We start from the raw sequence: 19,028 nt of genomic DNA, 5'->3' as shown, positions 1-19,028 counted from the left end.
AGCAACAAAAGACTGGGGAAGTTGTGGAATGCTCCAAAAACACCTTTGGAACATTCCACAGGTAAACAGGTTCATTGGTAACAGGTGTTTGTATTATGATTGGGTGTGAAAGGGACATCGTGGAAAGACTTAGTTGTTCACAAGCAAGGACAGAATGAAGTTCACCGCTTTGTGAACACGTGGTTTTATGAAAATTTGTATAATCCTCCACCTTCACTCAACTATGCCATTCTCAGTCCTGAGCTCTCACACTAGGCTGAGCAGATTTTTCATAAAAAAAATTATTGCAGCAGTTCATTTATTTGCACAATCTCTGTGCAAATACATTAACTTCCACAGTGGTTGATATGGGGGTCAACTGTGTGCCTGCCATACAACAAAGTGTTCAGTTAAACTCATACATCATAAGATCATCAAAGAAACCTGGCCTTTTTAACTCAATTTAAATGTCATTTCAGACAGTGCTGTCTGTCTGATGTCTGTCTAACAGTAATGTGTGCATGTGGTTTTCTACATGTCAGCGGTGCGTGAGTGTGACTCAGTGAGCGTTGAACATCCACAGACTGTGTTTCTTCCTAACATAACAGTCTGTGTGTGAATCAGTGTTACTGGCATATGAGGAAGAGTTCAGCTGGCTAAAAGCTACACAGCTTTGTTCCACCACAGACAAACACCTACACATCTGACTTTCCAACATTATCTGCATTAGCTGGCTGACTAATCCTGACATCACCCCTCAGGAGTGCTGACCCCAGCACTGTGTGTGCGTGTGTTTTATCTGCAGCATTAGTTGTCACGGCGCCTGCAAAATGATGCATTTTCCTGACTTCCTCTCCTCCTCTGTATGATCTCTTCACCCCTCACGTCACCTCCTGCCTTTCCTTCCTCCGTCCTCTTTCTCCTTTCTATGAACTACTGTCTCTTTTGTCATCATCTTCACTCATCTTCTTCTTTCTTCTGTCACAGAAACTGCGCAATCAGCAAAATTCAAAGTATTACAGCACAAGAGCAAATGGGAGTAATGATGTAAACCAATGATGAATACTTTATTGGTTATATTACAACACTGCAATGATATTTTGGTGTAAAATCTTACAAAACACCCTGTAAATGTGGCCAGTTGAGCAGAATGCAGGCAGGAATTATTAATACTTCTCACATCAACCACACTGATCTAACTTGTAAAGAGAAAGTGGTTCTTTTGGATGACAATGGAAACTGACAAAAACATTGGGAATATGGACAACTCTACAGTTTCTCAACACTTTATCTGTGAGCTTATTGTTGGTGCTTGTTTGATTTGTTTGAGTGCAGTCCAACACTACAAGAAGCTCTACTTTCCGATACGTTCATTTCTACACTCTCACAGACCTAAAAATTAATCCTATTTTCATTCTTTCTGCAGCACATTATGTTAAGACAACTACAGTACCAAAGAAAGAAAATTCTCATTTTCTTGCTGTTGTCTCAGTAAACCAGCATTTGGAAAAAGATGAGTGTCTCCTTCATGACGTGTTCTTCTCTGCTGAAATCCATTGTGTAGAATGGCCATATAAGCATCTACTATGTTGCTTCTTCAATAAAACATGTTGTATCGTTGATCCTAACTGGGCTTTAGCTTGCTTTATATTCAAGATAATCATGACATGGCCCCGAGCTACAATTTTATGTACATCTATACAGTCTTTGCTTAAAGACAAATTGATTTTTGTGGTTACTAATATTTTAATGTTGGCTACTATTATTCAAGTAATACACTTTTTGTGCCAATATCATGAAACTTCTAGAGGTTATTTAATACAGAGGAGTCACTCCATTTCTTTTTTTAATCCTTTCTCGGATTCACTTGTTTATCCAAGGATAATTCACATTCAATTTGTAAAATGAAGTTGGACTTGACTGCATGATTTGGAATGAACCGGAACAGCTGTGGCTCACAGTGATCAACTTGTCCTCGTGTCCTCCACTGGAGACTCAGTGTCCTGTGTGCCAACTGGCTACCTGGGAAGCATGTCTTCTAAGTCTGCCACGACATAGGCAACCACAGCCCACAATGCTGAGCAGAGGTTCATGTCTTGAGGGTCCTGAACTGTCATGGTGTCACCTTCACTGTGATGGAACCAAAAGTATCGACTGTCTGCCACATGGAGGCTCGCACCTGGATGAGACAAAGAAAAAGACTGATGAAAAACAAACTGGGAAATTCAATTCAATTCAATTCAATTTTATTTGTATAACGCCAAATCACAACAGAAGTTGTCTCAGGACACTTTCCATATAGAGCTGGTACGGGTCAAGCTCTTTTATCTACAAAGAAACCAACAATTCCCCCATGAGCAAGCACTTGGCGACAGTGGCGAGGAAAAACTTCCTTTTAACAGGCAGAAACCTCGAGCAGAACCAGACTCTGGGTGAGCGGCCATCTGCCTCGACCGGTTGGGTGAGAGAGGAAGAGCAAGAGAGGGAGAGTGAGACAGACAGACAGACAGACAGACAGACAGACAGACAGACAGACAGACAGACAGAAATGCAGTCAGAGAGAGAGAGAGAGAGACAGACAGAGAGACAGACATGCAATCACAGTAACAGTAAAATGAAAAATCTTACAGTCAACTGTTCAAACAATCCTGGACTCAAAGCCATTTAAGGTGAAATAAGACCGCCCCTGCTTTTTTTGAGTGAAATACAGATTTTTGAGAGTACCCTCCTTGCAGTTTCCGGATGAGCTAGTCAAATTCGGCTCTGTCAATGACGTCATTTGCAGGCACATAACGTATTGGCTGACTCTTAGAAGAGCCCAGCCCTAAGAACCGGCTCTCTGAAAAGAGCCGGCTCTTTCTGCTCCCAAGTGGCTCCTCAGATTTTTTTGATTGCTTCAATTTATTACCAAAATAATGTACCATTGTGCTTAAAATGAATTATTAATGTACAGAAGATGCTTTATATCAAGTTTTGCTGCATTTCCTGTGGTCGCTCATTTTCTCACCTTTCCAGCGTTTCTGCTCTCTCGCTCTCTCTGTGTAAGCGTGCGCTGTGTCTGTAAAACCCGCCCCTCCCCCTCCTGCTCAGGGCATACACACAGAAGCCACCACACGCTATGTATTTGACCAATCACGTGCGACTTGAACAGAAAAAACAAAGCGGTTCCCGCTCCGGTTCCCAGGCAGGAGCCGGCTCTGGTCGTTCATTACAAAGAGCCGTTTCGTTTGTGACCGACACATCACGAACGTGCAGTGTCTCTCCACCCACCAGATATAGCGCTACCTTCCCAAAGATCCGCCATTTTGTTATCGAAAGCACCGGTTTACGAATCGTCATGTCGAGGCGCTACGTGAAATGTGCTGTTGTTGGCTGCAAAGGCGAGCACAATTCACTCCATCGCCTCCCAGCCGCTGAGGACAAAAGAGCAGCGTGGATTATATTCATTTTTAAAGGCAACGTCCCTGCTACAGTTGCCAAGAACCTATTAGTGTGTGCTAACCACTTCGAGGATGACTGTTTCTCCAACCTTGGACAATACAAGGCAGGATTAGCCGAGAGACTTTCTTTAATAGAGGGGTCACTTCCAACTTTGCGAGGAATACCTGCAGACAAGGAATATGTAAGTATACAAGTAATTAGCATGAACTCTTGCGTGTTGTAGCGTGTGTTTTGCCATTGAGAACGATGTAAAGCTAACAGCTAGCTTCTAGTTTGCAGTCAGCGCGATCAAGCTAGTGATGTGTAGGTCGCGAACGAAACGGCTCTTAGAGCTCTTTGAAGTGAACGGCGCAAGAGCCGCTTGTTTTTTTTTTGTTTGTTTGTTTTTTTTCCTCTACTTTTTTCGTTCAAGCCGCACGTGATTGGACAACTGGTGGGCCACCACGCACTACACTTGTGGCTTCAGTGTGTACACAATGAGCAGGAGGGGGAGGAGCGGGGTTTGCGGGAACACACACACACTCAGAGTCGCAGCAGACAAAACTGGAAAGGTGAGAAAATGAGTGACTGTGGGAAATGCAGTAAAATCTGGTATAAAATATGTTTGTACATTGTTAATTGATTTTACACATAAGTTTATATTATTGTGGTAATAAATTAATCTAAGCAACAAAAAATCTGAGGAGCCACTTGGAAGCCGAAAGAGCCGGCTCTTTTATGAGAGCCGAGCCGTGAGAACTGGCTCTCTTAAAAGAGCCGGAATTCCCATCACTGCTGCAAACCCTTCGACCAGCTTCACCCTCTCCGTTAACATGGTAACAGTTTGTGGGTGGGGCGTGTGCAAGTGAGCAGCGTCATTTGTGTTTAAAGCTACAGACATCAGAAACAGCACATTCTGAAAGGGACTGAAACAGGGAGGCGAGAGTCTTTTCCTAAAAGCTATTTCCTGGAAACAGCTCCAAAAACATGTTTTCAAGAACTCATAGACCTATGTTCACTTGTTGAAAAAGCTTTATATCACGTGGCCTTTAGATGTTACATCTGAAAAAAATAATCATTATTTAAAACTTTGACTTTTTATTATTGTAACCGCTAGCATGTACTTATACACTGAGAGTTTTAGTATATACGCAAAATTGAACCCAGTCTATTTGTTTGAGGTAGTAAATCACATGTAGATTACAGTCACTTCATTATAATATCGACTGGTTGTAGTCCCAATCTTCAGTGTTCATAGCATTGACAATTGTCTTAGTATTACCTTTGCTTTTTTGCTTTGCTTTTTTTCTTGGCTTTGGTTTCCATCCCATGTAGGTGGGAAGGCTAATGGAGAAGTGGGGGAAAAAATAAGAAGTGGACATTGACCTGGGATTGTTTTGTGAAACCATTACAATGTCAAGATTGAACCTGCATTTTTTAACTTTAAACCAACATGGAGAAGTCATCAGTTTTACAGATGAAATCTCTGAGCTATCTGACACGTAAACAAACTCCATCTGCTAAGGAAGAACATGTAGCACGATTGAAAGCACCAGAAAAGGCTTATTGTCTTATCATCGACCATCGAACACTTCCTCGTCCAGTGCAGTAGGTGGCGGTAAGTTAAAACAATTGTCTTGCCAGCCGCCAATTAATCGAGAGAAAGAAGAAGCTGAAGTTTGTTTTTAGCCTGGTTAGCTTTTCTCGTGGACCGGCGTTAAATCAGATGTCAGAATGGGCCGAAAATGCTCATACCCCGAGTGCAAGAACACGGAGGGACTGCACTCTTTGCCGTCCAACAGGGAGCTGGCACACCGGTGGCTGCATGCTCTGGGGCGCGTTGACATACCCTCAGCTTCTGTTTACGTGTGCAATCTTCACTTTACGCGCGACAGTTTCTCCAACTATGCAGAGGTGGAAATGGGATTCAGAAAGCAGCTTCTGCTCAATCCTGATGCTGTCCCCACCCCTGCGAAAGTGGTGGCGAGGGTGAGTAAGGTCTCTAACCCCGAAAATGTCGAAGAAGAACAGCTCGGCTTCTGACACTGGTACTTTCAGTTATAGTGATTTACAAACCACCCAGGCCCTTTTTAAACAGAGGGGACACATTTGTCATTGGCCCTCTATCCAGGTAACTCCCTGTCACATAATTTAGTCGAGCTGCTTCTCTTGGTCTCGCGGGAACACGGACTTCACCTGATGCACCATTTGAAATGTCATCCAGGGAAACAGTTTAGAACAGGAAGATGAAAGCTGAAACGCAGTCTGGAGAAACTTTGAGAGCTCACAAGCAATCAGTGTAGCTAGCTATGTGGTTTGCATGTAAGGGACATTTGCGCATAAAAGGCACTCCTGCAAATACCAAAAAGATATTTGATTCAAACAAGATACTGTCTAAAGATACTTCAGGGTCAGTCGTGCTTTCGCTTGCTCCAGATCATTGAAGATGATTTTGGCATTTTAGAAGATGACAAGAAGCTTGGAGAGAAACAAGTCCAGAAGCATATAGGTGTCCCTTCATCTGTAGATTAAAAACTGAATCAAATAAGTGGATAACTCTCAGTTTTAATGACAACGGTCTTATTACGACCCAACAGTAATTTGTATGTGTTCAAACACATTGAGGCAGACTCTTTTGTTGAAGGGTATGCTGGAAGTGTAGTGTTGTAGTAAAGAGTTGCTGAGCTACAGCTATTTTTCTTTACAACTTCTCCCTCCTGCTTTTCTTACACCACAAAAGTACACCACAAGCTAAACATACGAGCATGTACAGACCTAAAGAAAATGAAGGGGTTTTTTCCCCACACTTGGTGGCTCTTATGTCAGCCTAAATCTAAAAGAAAACAAATCCCTGAATGTGACCTTCTGATAATACTTCCTCCCTGTGTGCTGTATTTCCTATAGTTTAAAACAACATGTCTGGCAGTCTCACTTCACCACATTCCCTCGACATAATGTGGCTGCATGTTTTCCTTCATCCCCCAGTGCTGCAGCCTCATTCTTGAGCCACAGATGCTGGTTGCCATACATGTGGTGATGTTACATATTGTTGTTTATTGTCAACAGACCCCATGAAAAGACCAAAACCAACGACTCATTGAGCCTAATAACCATTGTGTAGCTAAATGCTTATTCCTCAGTGCCATAGAGCTCTAGCTCTACTAGAAAGACAAGCCCCCCCCGTTTTTTTTTTGCTTCAAAGTTCGTTGTTTTAAATGATATTTATGATAATGGTGCATTACATGTCGCTGTTACCTGTGTTGCTGTTTAGGGCACCGCAGGCAACTCTTTGCCTGCTGTAAGACATGTAGCCTCCCAGACTGACCCCCCACAGAGAAGATCTGTCAGCACACAGCTATCCAAGAAAACTCTGCAGAATAAATTCCGAAGTGCAGGTTTGTAGTTCAAGTTTTGCAGTTTTTGCTTTTACTTACTACAATATACACTCATTGATACTACAGCTGCAGACACCACTAACAGGAATACTGATTTCTTCGTCTGTTCATTGAAGCGACCCAGGCGAGAGTGTCCAGCAGAGATTGCGGTGTGTGCACCCTCACCTTCCCCTTGGACAGTCCATTACTGTTTCTACAACCAACACTCGTAAAGAGACCACCCAAGAGACCTCGACTCAGCCTTACAGACGAGGAGGAAGGCCCTTCAGAGTGCAGTTTGTCTGTGGTGGTTCGTGAACCAGAGGATTCAACATGACTCTGTGGACTCTGTCTCTGTCGTGGGTTACCAGCTGTGTCTTTTTGCTTACCTGTTTGGAAACTTGTTCATTGAGAGAGGTTCGTGAATGACAGATTAGTGAATGGAACAAATAAGGTTGCTGAAAATGTGACTTTTACCATCCGATACACATGGCAGTACACACGTCCTAATATCACTGAATCACTACAACAGAGGAAGTACACAAAAAAGATATCATGACAACTGCCCTCAGTGTGCCTTTGAGCACGGCACAGAGCCGTCAGCCGCTCCAGAGGAACCGTTCAGTAATGTTTTCAGTGATTTTCCTGGAATCTCTTTGAGCTGCTAATTCTGCTCTTGGATTAATGCTTTAAAAAGGGGAGTGTGTTTGTGGTTTGTCTGGCTGAAGGTTCAAATGTTTTTGTGTTATTTTTATTTTCTGTTCCTCTTCTACAAGTTATCCCACAATGTCTTTCTGAGTAAATATGATTTCACTTCTTCTAAAACTAGACTAGGTGAAGAAGATGTTCAGGCCATTTAACCTCTACCACAACTACAAAGACAGAAGCTGACATATACCTGTTTTCACTCTAAAAATCCATTAAACCTGAGTCAAGCTGCTGCGCTCACTACAGTTTCACTGCATTACTGCTAAATGCGGGATGGTAATTTAAAACTTGTGGAATAAGTGAAACACCCCTGAAATATTTGATATTTGACAGAAAAGTAACAATACTGGCCAGTAGATGGACAGTACAAATGGTGAATTGGTAATGTGTCACAATGTTGACTGCATGAAAACTGTCATGTCACTGTCAGCTGGTAAACTGTCAGCAGCCTTTATGAAGCTGGATCCTGTGATATGGGTTCATTACCAGCTGTGACAATGCTGCTGGTGTTGTTTTCAACACTGTCTGTTTGTTTGCAATCATGGCAAAATGTGGTCCTGGAGACACCTATTGTAGCCAGAACTAACAGAGAACTGGTTTTCAGTACTTTGCCAGGTATTTATGTGTTTGTTTGTCAACAGATTCTGTACAATAACGTCACAACCCTGCAAGATGCAGTCACAACACTTGACAGGTCTGTAGTTGAGATCCAAAGGGCCAAGTTTGAGGATGTGGTACATTCCTTCTTTATTATTGCACTGTCCCCTTCGCTGCTGTATCACTGTACATGTCCCCATTATGGGGATAATAAAGAGTTATCAGATGAGGAAATCTCAGGGCTCTTTTTCTTAAGGCTGCACTGAAGTCACTTGTCAACTAAGTGACAAGACCACCCAAGATACCTCGATTCAGCCCTTCAGAGTGCAGTTTGTCTGGTGGTTTGTGAACCAGAGGATTCAGTATGACTCTGTGGACTCTGTCTCTGTTGTGGGCTACCAGCTGTGTCTTTTTTGTTTACCTGTTTGGAAACTTCATGAAGGGAAGTTGGTGACTGACAGATTAGTGAATGGAATAATTAGGATTGCAGAAAACACATATTACAATGCAGACGTTCTTAACGATAACAGTAAAAGCCACTAAAGATGGGGAAGCAGGGCTTTGAAAACAGAACAGGCCAAGTGCTGCAGAAGCATTGCAAACTGCAAAGCGCTCTTGAGCAAGGCACCATACCAGCAGCTGCTCCACTGGAACTATAAAGTGTTTGATAACAGAAGACTGTCACTGTATCCACATAGCACACACTCCTCCTTCAACTAACTCTCTGTCAGTGCTTTGAAGCAGAAACTTTTGTGGTGCATTGTGTGTTATACAGTTACACTGAAATGTATTTCTACGTTTATTGCAATCTCCCTGCTAATGTGTTATTTAACAGAACAGGAGATGGAGCAGGTCTGTATGAAAACTGTCAGCAGCCTTTGTAAAGCCTGATGTGTTCAATGTGTTCCTATATTCAACCAGCAAATGTACAAAACATTTCCCTTTGCTTTTTTTAAAAGGACAAATACAATCAATACAGTTTTGTGTGATCCAATATTACACAATTGGATTTTATTGATTCTATCCTCTCATTTCTGTTATATCAGTTATTCTATAATTAGGTTTAGTGTTTATACGCCTTCTGTACTCATCATTCAAACATTCTTGGTACATGTGGTCGCATCAAGTTAGCGGTCTGCCTCAGTGACACCTTCCCACCCAAACGTAAGACATCTTGAAGTTTCTATTCAGATTTTTAGGAAATCCCACTTGAAGCGAATATGTGTCCCTACTTCCCAGTACTATATAATGTGCTATGTTCACAGTTCATCTATAAGGATGTGATTCTGTGTACACAGCACTTTCAGGAGACAAGAGTGGCTATTAAAACCAGAACCACAGAAATGAGGATGAGTTACTTCCTATTTCAGGTTTCTGTGTTAATGACAAGCATGTTAAAACAGGTTTAACACATTTTCTTAAATGTCAGAATATGGATTTTCTCTGTGAGACGTTAATACAGCTGACCTGGTACTCCTGCCTGCATCCAGGGTGAGATGTCTGTCCCTTCTCCATGTCTCTCCAGTTTGGTCGTATTAATTGGAGCCAACAGTTTGACCACTTCCTCCATGACCTGTTGATACAGACACAGCTAAGTGCTTCTCAGTTCATCACATGGTCTGTTGTACGCTAGCACTTTTTTAAACATGGTCCAACGTTAAAAAACATAGTAATTCTAAGACGCATTGTCTTATTTTTCCATTACGTGTTCTGTGAATATTTAACAAGATGTTGCATAAAAGATACCATAGTTCTGTGTGTAAGCATGGGTTTTCTGCATTAACTACCGCAGTTCCTGCTGAACAGAGGCTACACTGAGGTTAAACAGGAAGTTCAATGTTGGGACTAGTTAAAAATGTCCAATTTAGGAAGTGATAGTCTACAATGAAGTCAGGAGCTGATGGACTTAGCAGAATTCAGACTTTTACGCCTGAATAAATACTGATAACTGTGTAACAAGGTTGTGTTCTTAATCCTACCTTTTGTGCTGCATCACTGCCAGTAAACTGCAGAGCCACCGGGGTAAATGTCCCCAAGTCAGATTCCATGACCAGGTCAAAGTTAGACATGTTTACCTGGGTGAAGAGAGGAAGACAAGAGGTGGTAAAGACAAAGCAGACAGAAGAGGTGAAATATCAAAGAGATCAAGAGAGAGCATGGACACAAAAAAAAACTCTGAATAGTGAAAAAGCAGTTTTATTTTTAAAAGCAGGTTTATATGAGGCCTCAGGAGAGGAAGTTAACTTTGTAAGCACAGCTACATTCAAATCATGGAGTTGATAGAACAGCAGTTTTAACTAATATAGTCTTTAATTGTACATCAAACGTAAGAACTGGACAATCCACTGTGGAATTATACTACACTGGTGAAAATGTACTTTTTGGTACAGAAAATGCACTAAGCCTGTACCTCTCTTTATGAGTGTAGTTTATAATGGGTCAAAGCCTGGTCAGCAGCCAAAGACCTAAAGAAGGAAACTGTTTAAGTCAGTTCTCTGGATGTACATTTCTACACTCATACACTCTATACTTCCACAATGTGGTCGACCCTTCCTGCTTTAAGTTACACAAACAGTGCTTGCTTTACTGCTGTCACAGTGTTTCCTTTTAGGCCTTGCGGTAACAGTAGCGGTACCTTGTGTAGATTATAGTACTGCTGCGCTCCCACTCCACCCTGCTCTTCAGCTGTCCACAGCACGGTTCGAAGGGTCCTCCGTGGACGCAAACCTGGAAACAAAGCAATATACACAGAGAAAACAAATTAAGAAATGAAACAACTGCCATGTATTGTGATGGAAATACTGCAGCTTTTCTTTACAACATGTAACACACACTAATGTTTACCATGTACCTGACCACAAAGCTGGTCATCACTGGTCTTCATACTCCAGCTTGGTTGAAGCTGTGCCACTGTAAGCTTGTTCAGTTGCATTCTTTTGTCCATAAGGATATGGTACTGTATATCCGAGTCTGTTTCCGAATTGTGTGTTCTTGTTCCTCTACAAACAGTTGGAGGAAATCACTGTTTACAGTTTCAGAAATTGTTTTGTAATTTGTCCCTTAGTTTAGAACAGGGTACTCCGCTCACTCTTCATGGTATTCACTAACTGGCCATTGGAGTTTATTGAAGGATCAATATAGAAAATTTAGTTTTGCTCACTCGTACATGGAGCTTAACTGTACCATATTTTGCCTTTGTGCATTGGAGTTATAGAGTTGTGCTTTCTTTCATGCTGCTGATCTCAGGAGAACAAACAGATTGCATAAAGCCAAATAACAAAGTAAATCATTCATTTGACTTTGTTTGTTTCTGAACTTGTGTAAGCTTGCTGCAGTCTACAGACTTTTTTTTGCATCTCTAAAGAATGGAAATGAGCCCGCGCAGCACCATGCACTGTATGTGTGTGTCTATACAGTATGCCAGTCTCTATTACCTAAGTCCTTGATGAGTGACAGGGCCTCCCAGGAAATCATGGCTCCACCTCCATCATCCATGGCACCTTGGCCCACATCCCAACTGTCCAAATGACCACTAAGTAAGACGACCTAACAGATTGGACAGATACAGAGATGTAAACACAGAAACAATAAACTGAGAGAGTGTGGTGGAACAGTTTTGCTAGGTGCCATGTCCTGTCTACATTTTACTGAAGTGCACACAGTTGATATGGCTCGAATTTGATTCAGTATTTCTAATAAAAAAATGCTTTTTATCAGCAAGGACAGGCAGACTCATGGAAACAGGAAAACAAAGATGAAAATACACAGTTCAGAGTAAAATCCCCATTTCCAGGAATTTTAAGGGGTGGGATTCCTGTCAGTGGGATGCTCCTGACCTGATGTTCCAGGTTGCAAAACATTTTCTGGCCTGAGCGAGCCTGCTTTGGACAATGACCCATGGGCCACAAATTCCATTACGATCTTATATAAACAGAAATGATAACGTTTTTTTTTAGTCATGCAAGTGGCATGGCCCTAGGCTAGCAACGTTAGTCTGTAGTTCAGGCTGTCCACTAATTTGGTCCACACTGAAATATCTAAACAATTACTTGATGGTTATTGCCATGAAAGTTTGTGCAGATATTCATGATGACCAGGGGACAAATTCTCCGACTTTTTCCACCAACAGGTCAAACTGTTCACTTATGCAGTGAAATATTCCAGAATCTAACTGATGGATTACCATAAAAGTTTCTCCAGATATTGATGACCCTTCCCATCAGCCTCACCTGTACTTTGTGTGTTTAGTGCTAATTGGCCTGTTAGCAGGCTAATATACTGAACTAAGATGGTGAACATAATATTGACTATTTTTCTGTGAGATTAAAATTCTAGCATTGGTTAACCTCAGGAGGACCCTTCTACCTCTTACATTGTCCCTCTTACTACTGAGGGTTACAGCTACCTGGCTAATATTGCTATCAGTCTGTTTATGGCACTGTTGACAGTGGAGACAACTAAATACATTTTAGTAAACATAGTTTAAATCTTGAGACTTCAACAAAGTATGAAAAACATGTTTGGATGTAGCTCAGTGCTATGTAGTTTAGATGGGAATAAAAACATTTTATCAACCAAAACACACTGAAATTTACGATCAATACTCATCCTAATCACCGTCTAACAACATGATTTGCATTTTAGGCAGAATTCTAAACCTGCACACCAGGACATTGTAGGATTTAGAAGTTCAAACTCTAGAAATTAAGCAGATGGGAAAAAAATCCCAGCATCACTGGGATCACTCTCAGATGACTATGACTGGCACTGAAAGGCTAAACTGTGGAAATGATTCACTAAACCTCAAATGCACATCCTTCTATGAACATGTGCACATGCGCACACATACACAATTGCTGCCACTGCCAGCAGGAGCACAGATCCAGAAATGATGTCATCCATACCATGTGTTTCATTTCCCTTTTCTATAATGAGCAACCACAGATTACATCGGCGATGTTCCCCTAATCCAAGTCTTCTGACTTCTGACAAACTAAACTCTCTGTTAGAAATCAAAGTCAGGACTCTTGTGTTTGGGCATTTTGGACTATAGTGTTAGGATGTGATGCTCCGCAATTGTTGAATCTGCAGGTTTTGTACTTGTAGGCGCAAGAGGCTATGAAGGAGTAACGGCTTACAAACATACAGTTCATGACACTCCTGGGAAATTCCCAGCGCAAACGCCGTCTATCTTCACCGGCCAACAAACCGTATCTTGTCATATATTACATGGTGTAGGGAAGCCTCTAGCCCAAATGCAATATACACACTTCCTTAACAACAATAAAAACAACCATGCTCCAGGCAACCTCCACCTACGTTTATAAAGTGCGCACAATGATTCACAGATGACACTCTGGAAATGTCCTGCAGGCCTTAAGCGTGGGAAACATAGAAATGGAAAATATTGATTCAGTGTGGTCACGTCTTCTCTGCTGTTTTCCTGACGTGCTGCAGTTCTGCTTCACACAGGTTTATCTTCACAAATCAGTGCAAATGAAACAGACCCTGCCCAGCTATTTAGGACATGTTAGTTCAACAGAACAGGGGTGTAACGGAAATGCTGATCTGGCTTCTCAGCCACTTTCATTCAGATATGACAATGTTGAGCAGACAATACAAGAGCGCCACACAGTTTTTTTTTTTCAAGTGTTCCAAGTTAAATCTGCCCAACTAGTCTTAGCTGTGTGCCTAAACTGGATAACGTGTGCCTTGTTGCTGATCATGCCACTTCTGGTGTCCAACACCCACTGAATGACCAAAGAATTAGTGTTTTTTGCAAACACTGTAGTTGCGTGTAGAAATGCATTTGGAGATTTGTACAGCAGCACCTTATCCACTTATCAGGTTCTACCTGCTAAACATGTCTGGGTCCTGTGTGTCACACTGTGTGACACTGTATTGTATAGTTGCAAGCTAGGTCAGATAATGCATTTGATCTGTGCAGAGCTGGGCTTCTGACGCAGGGCAGGGCAAATTTTGCCATCTTAATCGATGACTGAAGAGTCTAATTGTGGCCCTGCAACAGACTGACAACTTATGTAGGACGAACGACACCTTTGGCACAATGCATGCTTAAATCCAATTATTTTATCCTATTGCCAAGTTGATGTCCATGCTAAGCAACACTGTCCATCCCCATTGATTGAAGTTTCATACACAGTGTATTAGTCATACTTGACAAAGTATGACAAAGCCTCCAGGATTACAGTTCAGGAAAGTCCACAAAAGTAGACTGACATCATCTTTCTGTGTTTACATTAACATGTTTTCACAAATCACAACTCTGCTCACTCCATAAAAGGAAACTTTCAGCAGCCCTGTAATTCAAGTTGAACTGTTTAGATTCACCAACAGAAGAAAATGCAGCAATCTGTGAAAAATGCAGTCAGGTTGTTGTAATTTACAGAAATAATTTCACATGTTCAGAGTTGGAGGATTCATGAAACAAGGACACCGACACGGGGACATTTCTTAGGAATTTTCTAAAGAAGTTGAAATCTTCTAAGTCCCAGGATAACTCAAATTTTCAGAGCAAAAAAAACATAATTAAGAGCTGAACAGTTTGTTTACACAACACTGTTCCCTAAGAGCCCACAGACACCAACAACTCTGACTGACTCAAAGTGATATTTCTCAGCATTTCCAACTGAGCTGAGCCTCAGCACTTCTCTGGAAACACACACACACACACACACACACACACACACACACACACACACACACACACACACACACACACACACACACACACACACACACACACACACACACAGAGGCAAAATAAAGCCAGACTAAACAGCTGTGGGAATATCTGGAGTCAGCAAAATAAGGTTACACCAATCTTTCCTCACCCCATCAAACCAAGGAAAGACTAATTAAGAGACACCAACATAAAAATAATAGAGGATTTCTTGAGGACAGAACATCTGTTCCCCATAGACTTCATTTGGAAGGTCCACCCAAAAAGATTCAGAATTAGGCGTGACAAGATACAATGCTAAACAAGTCAGACTGGTAGGTGTCTGTGTCTGGAATGTGAGTTCTACCTGCTCAGGGTGCTGCCAGCCAGTTATCTCAACCACTGTGTTGAAGGAGTCGGCATCCGGCAGAGTTTTGGCTCCCATTGTGAGTCTGACCACGATCCTCTGCCCCCTCTGTGCCATACGCCACATCAGCTCAGCATCCTCCATTGTGATGCAGGCGGTGGGGATGCGCTTCACTCCATCTTGATAGTCCTGCCAACCTGTGTGGGGACTATTGAGGGAGAGACAAAGACAGAGACATATGGCTCTTCTGGTTAACTCTGATTACACCTGAGAGGTTGAGGATCAAATGCCAGACCAGTAGGCCTTACAGCAGTACTTCAGTGTAATTTTCAGAAAAGTTCCTCACAGATAGATAGATACCTGTTAATAGAGAATGGTGTAACTGAACGAATGAGTGTGGCCACAGCTCCCACTTTGGCTGCCTCAGAGGCACCATAAGCACGGTAAGCCACTGTCTCCCCATAGCTGACAAATGGCTGGTTAAAGACCACAATCCTCCCTACGGCCTCACTGGCTCTGTGCTTCAGTTCCTCAAAAGACTCAACCACCAACACCTCTGCCTCGATGCCTGAAGAGACAAGTGCGAGACAGTGAGGAGCAAAAGGGAGGTGGATGACAGATGACAGCCATGATTGGATTCAGAACGGTCTTCACCTTCAGGTGGTGTCCCTACACTGCTTCCCAGTCCCAGTATAGCCAGACTTTTGGCCCTGGGCACAATCATTTCTGCACTCTCGCTCCCTCTCACCCAGTGTGGGATTTTGACAGGCTCTGGAGAAGAAAAGGGTGAAATAACAGTACAGAGGACAAGCCACTGCTGAAAGAAATCTCTTAATTTGATTTGTAAAATGTGTGTCTGCAATTGATGTTCACTGCGCACTATTCACATCCTACATCCAGCAAGACAGGTCCACTCACCTAGATGTACATCCAACCCGTCCTGTGTCAGAGCATCATACATGTATTTGATAGCCATCTCCAGGTTGTGTGAGCCACTGACACGGTTCCCTATGGTGTCGGTGAAGTCAGCCAGCCGTCTGTAAGAGCGGTTCTGGGCAGCTCCAAACACAGCCAGGTCAATAATCCGTTTGGCCACATCAACATAGCCTGCTACCTCTGCAGCTATGTCTGAGACAGAAAAACACAAAAAGAAAGTCGGATTTTACATCCATATTTTTTTAACCTTTCAAAAAAGCTTTCCAGCCAAAAACTCAGGTAAGTAAATACCCTGTCTTTGTCACTTGAGTAAATGAGTGAATATATTACTGTAATAGATTTTTATTTACACACAATTCACAGCTTGCACAAAGACCTGCCCCACACATCTTATGCATGATAGGTCAAGGAAGCAAAATAAACACACAGTGACTACCTTACACACTGTAAGTCAGCTGTAATTTAACTGTGTGTAATGACTGAGTCTATATTTAGTATAAATCTGCAACCCTACACCCACAGCCCACCAACACAGGTGAATTCTCTATTCTTTACTACATGTCTGATGGCAGGATGGTTTGGGTTACCTTTCCTTGCAGTATGATTGGACGCGGCCCCGGCAGCAGCCATTGATCTCATGGACAAAGCAGGGTGAGGGTGGCAGTCACACACAGATGACAGCATGGAGAGAAACATGAAGAGGGAGCAGAGGAAGGGTAGTGCACCTTTTCGAGCCATCTGCACACAGAGAAAACATCAGAATACAAATCTGACAGTCACGTGGATTAATAGCTGCTTAATTGACCTCCAACAGGCAATTTCCCGGAAACTACCAGCACAACACTGACAATCAATGATTGATCATCAGGTTCATATTGACAATCACTGAAATCACTTCAGTGGTCATTCAGTGGTATTTACAGCCCTGAGGCAAGTCAATTACAGAGTAGATAAGTTTAATTCATTTTTAACCATAAAGTGCCAAACACTTAATGCTGTGTAACCCAACAGAGATGGCTCCAAATTACGATACTTAAGTTAATACGGCCGTTACATTAGCATATAATTATAATAGCATAGCTGTGTATACATAGCTAAGTGTGGTTACATAATGGACAGTTTTGGCGATGGGATGAAAGTCAGAAGCACTGAGAGCAGGGGAGCGTTAGCTAACATTACAGCTGTGACTTCAACTTTCAGTCCAGACATGACAACATTAATGAGCTATCCTTTCAAATACACCACCAAGATCAACGCTGCATCTAACGACAAAGTTAAATTCACTGGGCTTCATCTTTAATCAGCAACCAAACGCCAAAGTGGACAGAATCAGATCTTAATGCGCAAGAATGGATGGACAGACATTACGGAAGTTGAAAGTTCTCAGAGTAACGATAAGCATAAACTTGATTTTAAACCACCATAAAATAACACACAAACACAAACCCTTCAGGCCAAGTAAGTGTCTTTGTTATCGCTGACGTTGCTACACTTTACACAGTTTACGGAGAACTCTGACAGACGACATGAATACCGAACAAAAACACTGTTTCCGTGCTCGTGATCTCAGCGTAAATATTAACGGAGGTAAACTTCCGGTGCGACAGTTTTCATAATAAAAGCGCCATTTCTACAAATCTATACGACAATAAGATACAGCAGGGATCCCCAACCACGGGGCCATGGAATAATAATAATAACAACAACCCGGGCTGGGACCCGGGATCTTTTTTTTTTTTTTTTTGTTTCTATGCCGGTCCGGCAAACTATTGCTTTTCGTAAAACCGTTCCATGGCGCAAAAAGGTTGGAGACCGCTGAATTACAGTATAACATTTTCCACATATATCACTAAAAACCAAAAAGAAAAAGAAAAAAAAACATGCAATAGTTGTAAATTAATCTATTCGAGAGTTCAACTGAATTTCAGCTTGGTACAAATACTGAACAAAGTTTTATATAGTAAAATCAATGCCAATCAGTTTGTTTAAATGACCCACAAATAAGTACCAGAGTCTATTCAGAGTTTGCATTAAGCATAAGACACAAAGATTTTGGCAGCTTAGGGAAATGATTCTCGAAGATATCACTTCAACACTGACATTAATCATTTAATCATTAGGATTAGAGAGATCAGTGGATTTCTGTGCACACCTGACACTTTGTTCAGCTGTTTGTTTCATAGATCGATAGTCCTTACCTTTCACTCAAATGCAGACAAAATGAAATATAACGTTCCAAATGTAACCCCATCACAAATCAAGTGTTTGAGCTCTCAGAGTTTTTGTTGGTTACTTTGTTCAAAAACTGACATTTCAGAAGGAAGGTCATGCTCCAGTCAGTACAGGTAATATTCTGGGAAGATGTGATCTGAAGAATGCAGAAACCAAATTCTAATGTGTTTGACGGGACAATTTTATATGCCTTCTTCTGGCATTTCTTTTAGCTCTTTGTCAACCAGGGTAGTTCCCAAAAAGCTGTCAAGTGCTTGTAATGTATCCAACAGATATATGTTTACTTAAACTTTTCTTACACTCTTGTATGTTACTGTACCTATAGAATAATGTGAATTTATGTACAGGAGTTTAACTTCTGTGCACTTTCCACCTTTCCTTTTACATAATGATATAATACATCAACATCTTCAGCATTTTTTTTTTTTTTTTTCACTTTTTCCTCTGCCATTTGAGTTTTTTTCTCTGCATCATCAGGTTTTGGAAAACATCTGACCATTTGGCTCCATTCACATGCTGCTGGCTTGGTTTAACACAGTGGTCTGAAAACTTTTTTTTTTCTTGGCACTTACATTTGTTAGAGGATGTTTCTTGAGGTTGAGAGGAAATGTTTTTCTGTGCTACTGTGCAAGAGCGCAGTGGAACAAAGGCAACAAGTCAGTGCGTTTACCTGCAGCTGACCTTTCACTGCAAGCACATTTAACAAGTCCTGACCAATAGCTTTTTACAAACT

The 19,028-nt window shown here is 41.7% G+C and overlaps 1 protein-coding gene across 1 annotated transcript; it reads right to left on the bottom strand.

The window, feature by feature from the left end:
* Positions 1-1,013: 1,013 nt before the first annotated feature.
* Positions 1,014-17,625, bottom strand: LOC139334138 (carboxypeptidase Q-like). The gene is made up of 11 exons (XM_070966899.1): positions 17,510-17,625; positions 16,651-16,801; positions 16,046-16,255; positions 15,782-15,898; positions 15,488-15,695; positions 15,128-15,335; positions 11,513-11,624; positions 10,714-10,805; positions 10,058-10,153; positions 9,546-9,651; positions 1,014-2,158 (listed from the first exon to the last, which is right to left on the bottom strand). Exons 2-11 carry the CDS (start codon positions 16,799-16,801, stop codon positions 1,998-2,000), a joined length of 1,461 nt encoding a protein of 486 aa, XP_070823000.1. The 5' UTR covers positions 17,510-17,625; the 3' UTR covers positions 1,014-1,997.
* Positions 17,626-19,028: the final 1,403 nt, after the last annotated feature.

Source organism: Chaetodon trifascialis, chromosome 7, assembly GCF_039877785.1.
Source record: "Chaetodon trifascialis isolate fChaTrf1 chromosome 7, fChaTrf1.hap1, whole genome shotgun sequence".
Taxonomy (NCBI): Eukaryota; Metazoa; Chordata; class Actinopteri; order Chaetodontiformes; family Chaetodontidae; genus Chaetodon; species Chaetodon trifascialis.
This window is presented reverse-complemented; position numbering and strand designations above follow the sequence as displayed.

Coding starts and splice junctions, on each gene's coding strand:
- LOC139334138 (XM_070966899.1), bottom strand. CDS start 16,801: ATGGCTCGAAAAGGTGCACTACCCTTCCTCTGCTCCCTCTTCATGTTT. Junction 16,256..16,650: donor CAATCATACTGCAAGGAAAG/GTAACCCAAACC, acceptor TTTCTGTCTCAG/ACATAGCTGCAGAGGTAGCA. Junction 15,899..16,045: donor CGGGTTGGATGTACATCTAG/GTGAGTGGACCT, acceptor TTTCTTCTCCAG/AGCCTGTCAAAATCCCACAC.